The sequence below is a fragment of the Cyprinus carpio genome, chromosome A4 (genome assembly GCF_018340385.1).
Source record: "Cyprinus carpio isolate SPL01 chromosome A4, ASM1834038v1, whole genome shotgun sequence".
Classification (NCBI taxonomy): Eukaryota; Metazoa; Chordata; class Actinopteri; order Cypriniformes; family Cyprinidae; genus Cyprinus; species Cyprinus carpio.
The window spans coordinates 6,059,616-6,074,157 of NC_056575.1; the positions used below are offsets into that span (position 1 = coordinate 6,059,616).

At 38.2% G+C, this 14,542-nt stretch overlaps 3 protein-coding genes across 8 annotated transcripts in view; 1 reads left to right on the top strand and 2 right to left on the bottom strand.

Moving 5' to 3' along the window:
• Positions 1 to 723: 723 nt before the first annotated feature.
• Positions 724 to 5,646, top strand: LOC109059744 (optineurin). The gene is made up of 14 exons (XM_042738755.1): positions 724 to 958; positions 1,565 to 1,716; positions 1,804 to 1,997; positions 2,083 to 2,229; positions 2,314 to 2,378; positions 2,667 to 2,777; positions 2,866 to 2,944; positions 3,102 to 3,217; positions 3,669 to 3,818; positions 3,958 to 4,042; positions 4,282 to 4,437; positions 4,563 to 4,705; positions 4,790 to 4,875; positions 4,980 to 5,646. Exons 2-14 carry the CDS (start codon positions 1,584 to 1,586, stop codon positions 5,081 to 5,083), a joined length of 1,569 nt encoding a protein of 522 aa, XP_042594689.1. The 5' UTR covers positions 724 to 958; positions 1,565 to 1,583; the 3' UTR covers positions 5,084 to 5,646.
• Positions 5,647 to 8,665: 3,019 nt separating this feature from the next.
• On the bottom strand, positions 8,666 to 9,390 carry LOC109059742 (perforin-1-like). The gene is made up of 2 exons (XM_019076909.2): positions 9,385 to 9,390; positions 8,666 to 9,273 (listed from the first exon to the last, which is right to left on the bottom strand). Exon 2 carries the CDS (start codon positions 9,269 to 9,271, stop codon positions 8,867 to 8,869), a length of 405 nt encoding a protein of 134 aa, XP_018932454.1. The 5' UTR covers positions 9,272 to 9,273; positions 9,385 to 9,390; the 3' UTR covers positions 8,666 to 8,866.
• Positions 9,391 to 11,316: 1,926 nt separating this feature from the next.
• Positions 11,317 to 14,542, bottom strand: part of LOC109059713 (serine/threonine-protein kinase WNK1-like) — a 74,282-nt gene continuing 71,056 nt past the window's right edge. For all 6 annotated transcript variants that reach the window (XM_042738615.1, XM_042738624.1, XM_042738604.1 and 3 more), the window contains one exon: positions 11,317 to 14,471. In XM_042738615.1, coding sequence (XP_042594549.1) covers positions 14,127 to 14,471 — 345 coding nt within the window. In that variant the 3' untranslated portion in view covers positions 11,317 to 14,126. The remainder of the gene's footprint in view (positions 14,472 to 14,542) is intronic.

The window sequence follows — 14,542 nt, forward strand, 5'->3', positions numbered from 1 at the left end:
AGGAAATTCACTTTCTACAAAAGTGACTTTAGGGAAAATACATTATAGAACGTATGAGCTCTTTACTTTTCAGTCATGGAGAAGTTTATTTTATTAAACAATATTAAGTAGTTTGTCTCTGAATTGTGTTGCCCATTTAAAATGATTTAAATTAGCCAAGTGCCTTCTTTAACTGGGATACCACTTCTATAATATTCATATTAAAATGCAGTACAGAATAATTAATAATTCATATAAATAACATTATCCTTTTATTTCATGCTGATGATATAAGTGTTAAAACTAGTATTTTGAATTTTGATTAGCACAAATGTTGTTTTCAACAGACTGTATCTTTTGTCTGGGAAATATCGCTGACAGTTCAGTCTCACCTTAATTATTAGGTTACCAGATTGTAATTTCTCTTAGACCTATCTTTGAGACTAAAAGTCTTTAATAAGATTTCCCCACGAGCAGTAAAGCCATTTAAAATCATACACGCCACAAGTTTGGAAAGCATGCACATTGTCGTTCAGCTCTGTGGCTCCATCTAGTGCACCAACAAAGTCGTTACATGATGAGTACCTCAACTTTTTGTTATAACGATATTGATTTACTATTGTTGTTGTTATTATTATATTGAGGTGTTTGTATACCTGTTACACACTAACTAAAATCCGGCGAGAAGCCCCTCCCTTTGCCCCAGTTCTGGGTGCGTCATGCGTGATGACCTCAGCAGGACAGGCGCAGGGAAATCCCTGGCCTTCACCATCAGCTGTTTCAGTGCTGTGCATGGACACGTCTTCAGAGACTAGAGCTTTATGGCATCGGATAGACATTTACTTGCATAACGCTTACTGTAAACAGACCAATCCTTCTGGATCATAGATCTGTGCGTTCAGCGCGCTGCACTGACGTCTGGATCAGGAAACGCAGCATTTCTCAAAACAAGTTGGTGTACACAACAAGTGAAAGCTTGGTGAGTATCGCAATGCTCTTAAATGTAGAGTTATTTAAAATTGCATGTCTTTAAAAGGCGTCTCCAGATATATTAACATGTTGCGTACTTATGGAACATATCAGGGCGTAGTTTAACGAGTGTTAACCGCAAACGTACTAGTTAACTTTCGTTTTCTCGTGTTATGTATTATGAAACGTCCCAGGTAGGATTTTAACAGTCACCATTTAGATTAGCGTTCAGTCCCACGGGGGAATTAAAGGGAACCATTGTTTGCCACTCATACATGTGTGTCATCTACTTACATTAATGTCATTCTAAAGTTATTTGATGCCATACGATAGGTTTGTGTACAGATACAGAAGCAAAGTCATTCCTTCCAAAGCACTGAATCATTGCCACCAATCAGAACGAGCTTGGGTTTAACTTGATAACCTTATTAGACCTACTAAATGATATTATATACAATTCGAATGTTCGTTTTTGATGAACTATTTGCATTTTGAACATACTAGCTCTAGCACATACATTTTTGGTTCGCTCCAAGTTTCACTTTTATTTCTGTGCTGATGATTGCATATTTGATCGTAGACCATTATTGAGTTGTTGTGGTATTTCATAACTCAGTTCAACAGATTCCAGAAACATGGCATCTGGTTCATCGATGATGAACGGGGACATCAGTCACCCACGCGGGTCCGGCCCGGAGAATCTGGGCAGTTTAGAAGAGACCCTCCAGCAAATGAACACTCTGATCAAAGAGAACAGAGAACTGAAGGGTGAGATTTCAACTTCAGTCATAATTACACTACACAGTCTCACTCCATCACTCACAACAACACAATGTCCTCATGTGTATCCCGCAGAAGCCCTGAAACAAACCAACTTGTCCATGAAGGAGAGATTTGAGGGTCTGTCAGCATGGAAGGAGAAGCAAAAGGAGGAGAGAGACTTCCTGGAGCAACGATTAGAGGAGGCCAAAACCAGACTGAACGCTATGGATGTGGAGAACGAGGCGCTGAAGAAACGAGTGGAAGAGCGTGAAAAAAGTGGAGCTGAGGTGAGACAAGATAGAAACTGTGGAAAATCATACCACACAGAAGTATATAATCAGTTTAAAAAGACTTAAATGATATTTGCCTTAGTGTTTACACACCGAACTGGAGGCGCTGAGGGGTCAGATTGCTCGTCTTCAGGCTGAGAAGAATGACCTGGTAGCGCTGAACTCTGAACTCCAGCTCAAAATGGGTCAAGGTTCACCTAGAGACTCCTTCATTGAGATTAGAATAGCTGTAAGTATGCACACGCGCACACACAATCCCAATGAAGCAACACTATGTTGCTCAATTTGTCACGCTCTGTGCTTTCTTTCACAGGAAGATGAGTTAAAAGTGACCAGAGATTTGCCCAATATGCCAAAGGACCCATGTGCTTTCAGCATGTAAGCACTGCAGAATTATGCATAAATTTGCAATGAATTGCAAATAAATTTGAAAATGCATATTTGCATTTTTTTGTGTGTAGTATAGTTTGTGAGCTAGAAATGGAGCTAGATCAGTCAAAAACGCTGTCTTAAATTGGAAAACGGATTCAAATTTCTTCTTTAAGATGCAAAAATTTCCTTTATGGGTTAAAGTTAGGATGTGGGTGATGGTTATTCTGTAGTGATTGTAGAAACCTATAATAGGTCCTCAATTTGATAACTAAGCAAATACGTGTGTGTACGCAGGCCAAAGGCTGAGTCGGAGGAACAGACAGTGAGGCAGCTGCTTCACTCCCTCAGAGCAGAGACTGATGAGAAGGAGAGACTTCAGCTAACGCTTCAGGAGGCACGTGGGAGGTAGGACAGAATTTCACATACCGTCTTAGAGACCCAACTTAAGGTGTTTGAGCTTCTTTTATTGTATGCGCATATTGTGTATTTGCAGAATTACCGAGTTGGAGAATAGACTGGAACATGCTGAGAGCAGCACACAGACATCTCTCCCCAGTACAACTGAAATCAATGTAGGATAATCAGACTTTTATAGCTATCCGTGTTTTTGAACAGCCATGTGACTGTGGTTTTCGAGGACAGGCTTGTCTGAAAGAAATTGAAACAACTTTGAATTTACATTTATTATGAGGAAGCAATTTTTTTTTCTTCAATGTTTGTTTTCACCAGTCCAGCGCTGAGGTGAAGAATCTGGAGGATCAGTTGTTGAAGCTCTGTAGTGAATTGAAACAGGCTCAGGTCAAACTGGACGAGGCTGAGAACATGAAAAGAAACTTGCAGGACAGGTCAGAAACACCAGTCACCAAAAACCTATACACAGCTTTTTTTTTTTTATTAAATCAAATCATAAAAAAAAAAAAAAAATTTAAATAATAAAAACATATGTTTTATATATGTATTATTATTTTTTTTTTTAATTTAAAATATAGATTGATTTGTATTATGTATTTTTCTAAATATTAAATGTGAAATTGAGACTAAATTGCTCATCATACACTGCTTTCAAACTTGATATTGTTCCTTCTGTAAATGCAAATCTAGTTTCAATATACAGTATAAGGTCACCTAAAGTTTAATAGTCTGTTGTTATACGCATCAACACAATGGCAAATGAAGATTTTATTTTTATACTAATTTACCTTAGAATTTTATAAATAATTCATACAGAAAACCAGATCTTTCTTTTACAGTGCTTACAATGTTTCCTAGCTCTCACATCTCCTGTTCTCTCTGCAGGTGTAAAGATCTGGAGCAGGATCTAGGTACTCTGAGAATTCAGCTCGGAGAGAAACAGAAGGCTCAGGCTGAGAACGACTCTCTGAGGGTTCAGATGGAAAGCCTTCAGGCTGCTGTTAAACTGGAACAGAAGAAAACTCAGGATGAGAAGTGGGTGCAACTTGTTACCCCCATCTGATGCCTAAAAAACACATTTTTGAACAGTTGCATGGGGGAAATATAGACTCAGTTCGGTTGCACATTGTGTTTATGGTGTTTTTATAATAATCCTGTTATCTTTCTTTGCCAGGAACAACCTGAACCAGCTGAAAGATGCCTATACCAAGCTGTTCGAAGACTACAATGAGCTCCAAGAGGAAAAAAAGAAGAGAGAGGTTCAAATTCCCATTTACTTCCTTAAGGCTTACATTTATTTTTTGTATTTGGCCAGACACTGTTATTTAGGTACATCCATGAACTATAAATATTCTCTTCATTTTTGAAGGAGTATTAAGCTTGCAGAAAAATATTTTTATGCTTAAATACAGTTTGATTTAAGGCAGTTCATTTAGTATTTGGAGTATGCTGGTGGTTCATCCTTCTTGCGTACCTCATTGTGCATGTGCATGATCAGGGTTGTGTATCACGGGAAGAGTATGATGACCTCCAAACCAGGTTTGCTACGGCTGAAAAGGCGCTGGCAGACAAACAGCAGAAGATCGACGAGATGAAGATGGAAATCTTCCAGAAGGAAAAGGAACTAGAAACCATCTCTGTTTTCCAGGCTCAGGTACGAACGATTTTGTGGTGGCATGACTGAATTGGCATCCTCCCACTTTTTAAAGGTCTTTGCGATCTGTATCATTATTTATTATTATGTGTTTTGTTTTTGTGTGTGTGTGTGTGCACATACAGGCAGAGATATATTCCTCGGATTTCTACGCAGAACGAGCAGCTCGGGAGAAGATTCACGAAGAGAAAGAGCGTTTGGCCACTCAGCTGGAGTATGTGAAAAAACAGAACACCCAGCTTCAGGAGGAGATGGAGTCACTTGGCAGGTCTGTCATAAACTTCAAAAAACGTACCTGCTCCCATGTGACCTCTGTGATATTGTAAATGGAAATTTACTTTCCATGCTACAGGCATTCCATGAGTGAGATGCAAAGGAGACATGTGTCACGTGGGGCCAATCCACAAGGGCCACCATCTCCACATCACCTGCAAGGAGGTATAGGTAGTACCTTACCTTAAAGAGTCCATGTTGTACAAGTTTGTGCAACTGTACTTGTAACTGCATATCGGGATATTAACACAGACCTCTTTATTCCACAGGTGACTGGCAGCAGAATATTCCAGATCACGCTTGTCCCAAATGTGGGGAAGTCCTACCTGATCTGGACTCCCTGCAGATCCACATCATGGATTGCATCATCTGAGCCGGTTGACTAGTAACCATACCAGAACCCCCCATAAGTGAACTAGTGGTTCCATAGCTTTACCTTCAAGCAGCATGAAACATAATGCTTCAATAACACGGGTCTATAAACCCTGTACATTGTCAGTGTGATTGGTTACAGTTTAATGGATGCTATTGATCGCTATTTAATGTGTAGCTTTGGTTCCGACTGGTTGGATTTACTCTAAATACACCCTATATGACCGCAGCATTAATTTAAGATGCTTTAAGACAATTTATCACTGTCAAATATTATGAAAAAATATATAATCTGTTTGACATACATACATCAATTATTCTTTTGTGGGTGAATTATGTTATTGGTAGCAAAAATGTTTTTGTTTAAAATTAATGTTTTTGAAAGAATAACTTATTTTAAAGACTTAAAGAAACCTCAGTTATATTTTCATTATTCTCAATGCCCCACATGATACAGACAGATAATGTTCGATAAGCAAGGTTAGTAAGTTAGATTTGGGGCAGGTTTCTCTAAATATATATGTATGTTAAAACTGCCTTCAATCCAATAAATACTTTTCTGAAGTTCGTATTATTTTCAAAACATGGGCTATATTATTAATGTGCTCTCTTGAGGTTATGGGTAAATAACCCTAAAGCATGTAGCAGTACAGTCTTAAAAATCATATAAAGGACTAGTTCACCCCAAAACTGAAACTTTGTTGTCATTTACTCACCATAATCATGTCAAAATCGGTATGGCTTTCTCAGTGGAAGAGAAATTTAAGTTATGCTTCACTGCGCTCAATCTCAAGGATGCTTACTTTCATATAAGCATCTATCCCGCGCACAGGAAATATCTCAGGTTTTCCTTTCAGAGCGATTAAAATTAAAATTGTGTTTAAAATGCACATACTGTACTGTATGGAGATCAGGGAAATCAAAACTTTCTTCAAGGGGGCCTGAACCACGCATATAGCGGCATCCAGGAACCGCTAAGAGGCTGAGTAGAGGGAGTAAAGGATGACGCTTTCCACTGCAAATCCTGGTGGTTTATTGTAACATTCAAATAACAGTAAAGTAAGCAAAAAGCAATGAAACTAAATGAAATGAAAACGGTCAACAGAAAGTAAGCGTCCCAGCTACTCACCCCCGTGGTCAGGGTATATTCTGGCAAACTGTTTACCAATCACGTTTCGCAATCGGCAAAGCAAACTGTGGTACACACCACTTCCAACACGCGATGGGTAACACGCAAAGCACATTGATCCTTCGTGTTTCCCAGCACTATACCATAGAAAGTACGAGGTTTGAGAAGTAGAAGATGGGGCAACAGTTAAAACATGTCAAACAGTTAATGCAAACAGATATTAATAGACAGGTTTCAGTCAAATATTTATGGTTTAGGCTTATAACACAACCCAGTGTTAAAGTAGAGCGCAAACATTTATATTTGGAACATTAGAATACTGTAGGCTCTCCAATATGCGGTCACTTCTGCGTATTCATTGCGGGGCTAAAGAACACTATTTTTCTTTAGAGATCATATACATAATTATGTACAATAACAATATAACACGATATAAGAAAAATGTCCTTTGAAATATCGCTAACCACTTGTTTTGCTATGGTGGAAATTTTAAGTATAGATCATTAATAATTACATTTACATGTAGCAGACGATTTTATCCAAAGCGACTTAGGACAATAAAAGCAGTCAAAACTAACAAAAGAGCAATAAAATGCAAATGCAAAAATACACATATAGCCCACATATATATATATATATATATATATATATATATATATATATATATATATATATATATATATATATTATATATATATATATATAAATTAGTCAACATTTGAAGTGGATCAAAAAAGTTAATCAAAGTTGTCCTAAGACAAGGACGCATTTTGGTTTTAGGTATTAGGACAACTTTGATTAAAGGATTTGATCCATTTCAAATGTTGACTACTGCACACACACACACACACACACACACACACACACACACACACACACACACACACACACACACACACACACACACACACACACACACACACAAAGAAAACAAGCAGATAGAATAGAAATATACAGAATATAGAAAGCAAGTCTTTTTTATGAAAAACAAGTAGCCTAGTTAAAAAACGAATAGACAGAGCAAGTAGAGGGTCAAGAGTTTTTATTTAAATGTAAACAAATATGTACAGAATTATGTGAAGTTACATATTTACATTATTTTTACAGTTACATTGTGTGGCATGATGGGTAAGGATAGTATTTCTCAGATGTGAATGGGCTATTGGGATATTTTCTTGACGTCATCAAACCAGTCACAGAAAGACCCATTATTATAGACAATTCAGTGACCAATTATTAAAGACAGACACTTGAATTTATTCCTGAATGAATCAGAATCTTGAACGAATAGATTGAATAAAAGGCTTTTTTATTAGCCTAACACAGTGACTTACCGCCACCTAGTGGCGATATTACTTTCATTAGTATCATAAAGTAGGCCTATCATTTCATTTTGTCATTACATATTTCTGTTAAAAATGGTGTATAAAACATTAATCTCATTTCATTATACAGTTGTAATTGCTATGTAAAGGCATGTACAGCCCTCTGATCAGCATTAAACTGTAAATAGGCCTACTTGATTAATCTGATTTAATTGGTAACAGCCTATTGTCATATTACATGTATTCTAATTTAACATTAACATTTAAGAATTTAACATTAAGGATGACATACATATTTAGGCCTAATATGACATTCTGTTTAAATGGATAAAACCAGTTGCCCCTAATGGGAAAGTAAATTTCTGACACTGATAGAATCATCTCTGGTTTATTTCTAGTTGTGAGTGCAGGTATGAAGTAAGTTCATAATATTTCAATGTTAAATTAAAAAAACAATTGGGATGATACCCTGATTATATCCTGATTCATCACAAGGCTATTCATTTTATGTGAGAATTAAGAATAAAAAAATTCTGCTGGCAGAATTTGGAAAAATATAAATCATTAAAGAACTTAGCACAACAATCTGCAATTAAAGTCATTAGTTATTTTCCTATCAATACATAGTTGCTGACTTTCCAACCTAAAGAAATAGGCAGAATTCTGCTCACCCTCCTCCAGCCAATTCTGGAGAGATCTGATAAAGCCACGGATTTACAGTAGGCCTACTAAAGCATAACCCTAACCCACCAATTCCCTATCTCAACAAATTAGAATACTTCATAAGACCAATACTGAAGCATACTGAAGGTGGGCACAAATAATTAATTAATGCACTTAAGTATCAAAAGCCGTATAATCAGCTGTTTAAAAAAAATCTTACGATGGGCAGATACAAACTTGCAATTCTGAAAAAAAAAAAAGTCTGAATTGTGAGACATAAACATGCAACTGCAAATTATAAAATTTGAATTGTGAGATAATGCAAATGGAGAAAAAAGTAAGAAATGACAAAATGACCTTTTTTATTATTATTGTTTATTCAGAAACAAGCTTCCATATATCTTTACTCTCAACAACCTGATAAACTTTATTCCCACCATGTAATGAAGTGAAGAACAGAGGGAACTATGATTTAATACATTTATTTGTATATTTTGTTAGTAATTATTAAAGCATTTCCCTTAAGAAGAAAAGTATGTCAGCAGTAGATTTAGATGAACAAATATCAGTGCAAACATTCAATGCTGTTCTATTTTATTACTATCAGGCTTGTTGCAGTGGAGGTTTGTTTCAAAGCAGCTTCAAAAAATGCTGGTCTGGAACAGATTTATGTCACTTCATAGTTGTAAAACAGGACTCCATATTGCAGATGACAAGTGCTGCTGATAGACCCATTTTGCACCCGTCTTAAACATGTGCCCAAGTGGTCATCAGAAATCAAGTCTTTGTCCCATACCTGAAATTTCAGGTTCTCCTTTACCTTGCACTTTGGAAAGTTGAACTCGGCAAACCATGAAGGATTAGCGGTATCCCTGTGAAATTCTGACATCCCTCCAAAATAAGAGCCACACCAGACCTTAACGTATGGATCAGGATCGTTTCCGGCAGGATCACCATAGAGGTTGCTGGCATGTAAGCCAAACACCCGAACAGCAGCACTGGTGAAGTCCAGCTGAGACGCCAGCATCAGCGCCGCCAGAGACACCAGCCCAAGATGATCAAACACTGCCATGGCTGTCAGAAAGAATACATGTTCAGTTGAAGACGTAAAACACAAATATTGCAATGTAAACACAATATTGTGTCTTAAAAGTGTCAAGAAGCTGAGTATTAAAGATGCTTTACCTCGCCTGTATTAGATTCCATATAAATGGTTTGTGATTCTCACCCCCTTTATAAAGCCAGTACAGTCTTCCAGTACGTGATCAGGTGGTATCATGCGTATCTGTGTTAAGTTTGTGTTGGCCTGTTTACATGTCAAGCTGCCAAGAGTGTATAAAATGTTATCCCCAGAAATCATTGAAGCAGAAAACAGAAAACACTGGGGCATAAACAGTCCCAGTGTTTGAAATTTTTTATTTATTTTTTTGTTTGAAACACATACCAAATTCTTAGAAGTGTACTATTTATATGTTCATGTTGAGTTCCGTTTTTTTTTTTTTACCTTAATACCATTTTCAAGAAAAGCGTAAGATACTGACCCTAAAGAATCATGTGGGGCAACCATCTAAAAAAACATTACTCTCAAAAATATTTTATAATTTTTTTTAAGTTAAACCTTTCATAATGCATTTTCAAAAAAGTTTAAATGATGGGCTAATTTAGGATGACATATTGCATGTTGGTTGGACCACATAATAAGCCTTTTGAATATTACTAAGCAGTGAAGAAATTTTGTTAAAACAAGTATTCATATCATAAAAAAAAGTAATGTAAAAAGTTTTCTTGGTTACTGTATTTGTGAAAGCATGTAAAAATGATATGGAACTGCAAAGTTCTCAATTGACTGATTGCTGGTCTGACTCAGAATCCAAAATGTCACCAATATTAAGTGATGTGACATACAGCCAAGTATGGTGACCCATACTCAGAATTCGTGTTCTGCATTGAACCCATCCAAAGTGCACTCACACAGCAGTGAACACACCCCAGAGCAGTGGGCAGCCATTTATGCTGCAGCGCCCGGGGAGCAGCTGGGGGTTCGGTGCCTTGCTCAAGGGCACCTCAGTCGTGGTATTGCCGGCCTGAGACTCGAACCCCTTAGGGTTAGGAGTCAAACTCTCTAACCACTGGGCTACGACTCCCCCAAGACACCAACATGTAATGCACGTACACATTTAGGAGGACAGGGCAGAGTTCATGTGTACAAAGTGCGTGTCATTCACCTTCAAACAGAATCAACACTCACTCAAAGATACTTTCAACCAAAACAACTCATTCTCTTTCTACATTACATGCAGTTTGGATAGTATGAACACAAATAATTATTGGACATACAGTATATGACATATTTAATGGTGGGTACAAATAACAGAGTGCAGTAGTAAAGACATCATAGAGTAACTGATATAAAATGCACTTAAATATCATTCAATTTCATCAATTTATCTGCACTGCATGATAACTAATCCAGCATCCATTGTGAATTGAGAAGCAGAGGCAAGCTTAATTTATTGAAATGACTTTTATTAAGTTTACAAATAGGGTAACAAATGCTGTTTTATTGGAGCGCAAAGCGCAGTTTTATATGAAGCTTGAACATCCTATACTTAGTGCAAAACATACAGTTAAACATTGCCGATGATTCCCTACATGTTTTTGTTTGGTTTTCATTTGAAGTAACTCTTTTAACATTTTGTACAATGTTAAATGTCATATGGAGAGAAAAAAAAAACACTGAATGAAAGTCGCCAGAGGAAATCTAGAAACTTAAAAGACAGCAAAACAAGCGGATCAGATAGCAGTACAAAACAAAATAACTTAATGACAGGTCAGTAGCATTAAGTAAACATTGTTCTGTTGTATTTCTTTCCACAGGAGAGCGACTAGTAAGGAGGGATTCATTCAATAAGATACTTTTTGAGTGAGTATGTGTGCATTTTAATCTCTGTAACTAGTCTCATGCAAAAAAAAAAAAAAAAAAAAAAAAGTTTCATCAAACTGAATGTCTATCGATACTGAATGGCTGGTACGCACATCAGCACGCTACAAACGCATTTAAAAAAAAAATACAAAGTGAATGATAAAGAAAAAGGTTTTTTTTTTTTTTTACATTTTCGAAGGTGCTGTATCATTTACATCAGAGGTCAGAGGTAAATCTCATTTTGTTGTATATCCTGCACTGCAGTTACATTAGCGCCCTCTACAGTCAAACAGGGGGACCTGTTTCTTACAGCGAGAGCAAATTAACACTTGCATCATATCTAGAACAGGGACATGGCACTCAGAAGGTAGCATTACACAGATTTCATTAGTCTGAACTCTGAGCAGGTTGGACCTCTTTGTTAAAGACCTTCTGATGTGTTCACAGTTTGAACGAACCAAACGGCAAAGTGGGTAAAAACTAGCTGTCTACGGGTAAAGCACTGTGTACAAAGCAAGAGATAAAGATAAAACGATCGTATTTTAAATATAGAGATCCAGTTGAGAATCTAAACTGTACAGCTGACCTAAAGTGAAGTTCCTGTACCAGACGTTTCACGCAGACGGCACACTAAGCAGTATGTAACGAGTTGTAATCTACGTCCTTTCATTAGTTAATTTAATGAGAGCATCTCCACTACGTTTTTGTACCCCAAATAAAATGCTCTAAGGATCTGTACATTTGTTTCTGGTGATTCAGCACTGTTCACTATTCATCTATTCATAAAAGTGAGTTTGACACTGCAGGTCTAGTATTTTGAATAAACCAAAGCATTTACAAGAGTGATCTGACTGACTGCTACAAAAAGAGAGAGTTGAGATCCCCTAAAATGAAGCTACTGATCTGCCATAAAACCAAAGGCCGTTGCCAGTACAGTGACTTGAGAACTTACATGGGCAGTGAGAGTTCAAAAGAAGCGGATTGATGAGAAACCAGCGAGATTTAGTCTTCAACAGTGCTGTTGGCAGAGAGTAGCGTTCTTGTATCTGTGAGGGTTGCTAACTGTCTTTTCCCACCTTTCTGGTCCTTTTCTCGCTCATGAAGTTACACTTTCCTTCACATCTGTTGCTAAAACGTGTCTCTCTACGCACACCAGAGAGGGTTTGACACTGGATGGTGTCAAACCCAAGTAAGCAGTGCTGGAAAAACATCTAAGCTACTGGTGGTTTTGAAATACTTACAACATACTATCCCATGCATACTAACTTTCCTCGTCCTGCACTTCTATCTGAGCCGATCCTTCACCTTCACAAGAACCGTTCACACCTTTTTAAGAATCCATCTGGAAAACAAAGACTGGTTGTCAATAGCATTTTAAATGACTCTTCTACTCTAGAAAGGGTGCAGTGATGACAGGCACACTTACACTTGCACACTAAGGTAGATTGACGAAGTATCTGAAACGGTTTCATCCAAAACAGCACCTCATTTCTGCAATATATTAATGTTCACCCTCTGTGAAGTCCAAAGACCAGCACTCCAACCAAGTGCAACGCTTGAGACTCTCTGCTGTCTAACATCAACCCCAACTCCAAAAAACAAAAACACAAAAATAATGCAAGGCACTAGAATCTTCAGACAGCTCACTGGGTGTAGGGAAAGAGCGAAAGATTTGTTTCTTCAAGTACATTAACTGAATCCATTTTACATTCACATTTATCTAATAATATAAAGAAAGTACAAAGGGGGAAAAAGGGGTTAAAGTGTCTCCAATACGATGTGAATAATGAAATAGCTAGCCTTACATCTCATGAACGCTAATATCCAAACCCCTCTAAAATTTCATGTTTTTTTTTTTTTGTTTACTTTTCTTATCTAATGTTGTCCAACAACATTTGTAATAATCACAGTGTTTCAACATCAATAACTGATGAGTAAATACAGGTCCATACAGAACATAACTTATTTGAATGTCTCAATCAAACTATCGTAAGAGGCCCCTAATGCTGCCATGATCACAAACAGCTGATAATTAGCCATAGATTTAAAGCTTCGCAGGTCTCCAAGGCGACAAATCCTGTGACCTCCAGTTTCGTATCCAAACCCCAATCCAACTGATTTTATCCACCATTGTGGCCTGATGAGAAAACCGGAAGAGGACGGTATGAGTGTGAACAAGCTTGATGGGTTGCTTGTAGAAGCTTTGTAGAACAAACCTCGGGGGGCAGCTGAAAGGCCTCTAAACATGACAAAATAAAAAATAACTGTCTCTAATATTCTGCTACACAAGGCCGGCTTGAAGGGCATAGGGAAGAAAAACCAACTAACCAACCAACCAGCAACCAACCAATGAATGAAATCAAAACCCTCATAACCCAATTTAAAAACAAAGGAAATCTGTACATGGATTTTGTCATTTTATCTAACGAAGGCCACGTCCTGTGTTTTAAAATGGGCTTTTTTCTACCATTGTAATTATTGCATTATTCCATGGCATTGCAGCAGAGGGTTTAGGGCAAGAGGGGAACAAGGACACTAGGTTTGACTCTTTGCTGCTCACCGTCACCCACCCGACCTCAGTTTGTTGATATGCTTGATGTATGAATTTATCAGGAGGACATACAGATGGATGCCAGTGGCATCTATTCCATTTTAGGTCAGCAAACCTTGAACCCCTTGACAAATGTTTGGGGCTGGGTGGTGAAGGATGCCATCACTACACACCTTAACAATAAAAATGGTCACACCTTCTTTGGCCACGTAACATTGCACACAAGTGTCCGTTGTTTTATTTTCATCTTCTCTTATCCTTTGCATCGTTGTGCATCATCCCCGTGGCATATCTGTGAGCATGCAGGAGGATTCTGGCATCTTCTTCCTCAACCATCCCAAAGGAAACTTGTGTGACAGAATCTCTGCAATGCAAACAAACTCTTGCCCAATCCATCCCCCTTCCTTCCCCCAATTCGAGAGTTATTTAGGCCTGGCATGGCTAGGCCCTGTCCTACGTGGTCTTCAGGTTGGGTCCACCTGGGTGGCTGACTGACTTTTGCAAAGTGCTGACGTGGAAGGTCTGTAAAGGGGTGGGAACCTGGGGATACTGTCCCAGGGGTTGTGAGGTGGCCAGCAGACCGGCCTGGGTGTGTGTGGCCGATCCAGCCCACTGGGTGCTGTAAGGTGCGGAGGGGTAGCCGTACTGCGGCGTGGGACACAAGGAGCCCTTCAGGGCCCCCAAAGAGGTAGCGGGAGTGTTGGGCATGGGCGGGTGGCTGCTCAGAGTTGAAGCGATGCTTGGGCACAGCTGGCCTGGAGCCGAGTACTTACGACTCATGTTGGTAGGAGGAACCATCTGAGAACAGGAGAAAGGAAAAACATTTATTAAGAGCAGGGATTCTCCACTCTCGAGGTCCACTTTTCTGT